Source organism: Cucurbita moschata, unplaced genomic scaffold (genome assembly GCF_002738365.1).
Source record: "Cucurbita moschata cultivar Rifu unplaced genomic scaffold, Cmos_1.0 Cmo_Scf00004, whole genome shotgun sequence".
Classification (NCBI taxonomy): Eukaryota; Viridiplantae; Streptophyta; class Magnoliopsida; order Cucurbitales; family Cucurbitaceae; genus Cucurbita; species Cucurbita moschata.
This window is the reverse complement of record NW_019268520.1, coordinates 4,392,159-4,393,614: the sequence shown is the minus strand read 5'-3', so window position 1 is coordinate 4,393,614 and position 1,456 is coordinate 4,392,159. Positions and strand designations below refer to the sequence as shown.

General features: G+C 38.2%; 1 protein-coding gene across 1 annotated transcript in view; it reads right to left on the bottom strand.

Annotated features, from left to right (window-relative positions):
• LOC111441561 (nuclear pore complex protein NUP93A-like) overlaps positions 1 to 1,456 on the bottom strand; it is a 14,372-nt gene that overhangs the window by 2,597 nt on the left and 10,319 nt on the right. The window contains exons 11-12 of the mRNA XM_023078604.1: positions 1,331 to 1,417; positions 353 to 1,255 (exon numbers count right to left, since the gene is read on the bottom strand). Of these exons, the coding sequence (XP_022934372.1) occupies positions 353 to 1,255; positions 1,331 to 1,417 (990 nt within the window). The remainder of the gene's footprint in view (positions 1 to 352; positions 1,256 to 1,330; positions 1,418 to 1,456) is intronic.

Below are 1,456 nucleotides of genomic sequence, written 5' to 3'. Positions count from 1 at the left end.
TTTCTTTTCTTTAAAAAAAAAAAAAAAAAAAAAAAAAAAAATTGAAGATTCTTGTGATGCTTGGTTGAGGGTTGTTTGTATGATATCCAGTGTCTTAATAATTGTTCCAAATTCATTTCCAATGGTTAACTGATTCAAATATAGAAGAGATGGATCTTTATCCCGCCTCATGGTTTACCATTTGTTGCCTCTCTAAGAAAAACACCCTCATGGCAAACTTTAACCATTTAAACATAGAGTTAGCTAAATATATAATTCCATGATAGTTATACATATGAACTGAGAACATGCTACAACCACCACCAAGTTTAGAGAAAGACATTTGGATTTGTAAGACAAGACAAATTATTACCTTGTCATAAAGCCCAGCTTCCTGACACTGTCGAGCAGCTTCCAGTAGAAACTGTTGCCTTGATTTAATGTCAGTCATAAAACGTACTAATTCACCTTCTTCTCCAGCACCTCTTGCACCAAGCAAGAGATAGATGCCTCCATCACGTAACAACAGCTCAGTTAGAAGTTGCTTCAGCATCAAAGTTCTCTGCCGCTGCTGATCCACACTACCCCTGCTAGACCATGCCAACTGTCCACCCCCCACGGCTGCAGCAGCCTGGGCATAGTACTCTAGTGCCATAGATAAATTACCCATTCTTAAATATAGAGAACCATACTGCCTAATTATGCTAGATACCTCAGCATAAGCATCCATCACACCCAATTTTTGTCCAGCCCCTGATCCTTCTGAAAGTACTCCATGGTCCGCAAGCACAATTGATATGTGGGCAGCATCAATATTTAATCCTTCTTCTCCTGTTTCCTTTGACAAATACAAGACCGCAGGCAGCAACTGGATACTTAAAAGCAGAACATATGGATATACCAGGGGGTCTTTCCCATTTTTTGTATAATATGACGGTTCAAATTTGTTGAGGTAAAACTGCAAATCATCCAAAGTGTAAGGTACCGAGCCTTCATTCAGAACAATAGATGAGGATTCCCCATGGCTGTTACGTACAGCTGACAACTGAAACCATAGAAAATCCTCTATTGTATTAAACAGCGTTGGAAGATCTCTCAACAAACGGTCAATATGCCGGCGAGAACCTGAAATAATAGCATATAACAACAACTTTTTTTTATCATATGCAGCTCGGCCCATCCTATCTCCCATTCTTAACAACTTCTCACATTCTTCTGATGCAACACTTGCGATCTCTGCTGGTACCATACCCCCAGTATTAATCCATTCTGTAAGCTGTCAAGAAAAAAATTGTGACTTAAGGTTGAATATGGCATCAATTCCATTAACAAACAATTTTAAAAGTTATACCAGAGGAGCAAACTGATTTGATGCACGAGACGACAGTGAAATGTTTCTGGCTTCGTCGTAATATCCAGTTCTCAAGCAGAAGTAAATCTGTTTAAAACAAAAAAAAAAAAAAAAAAAAAAAAAAAC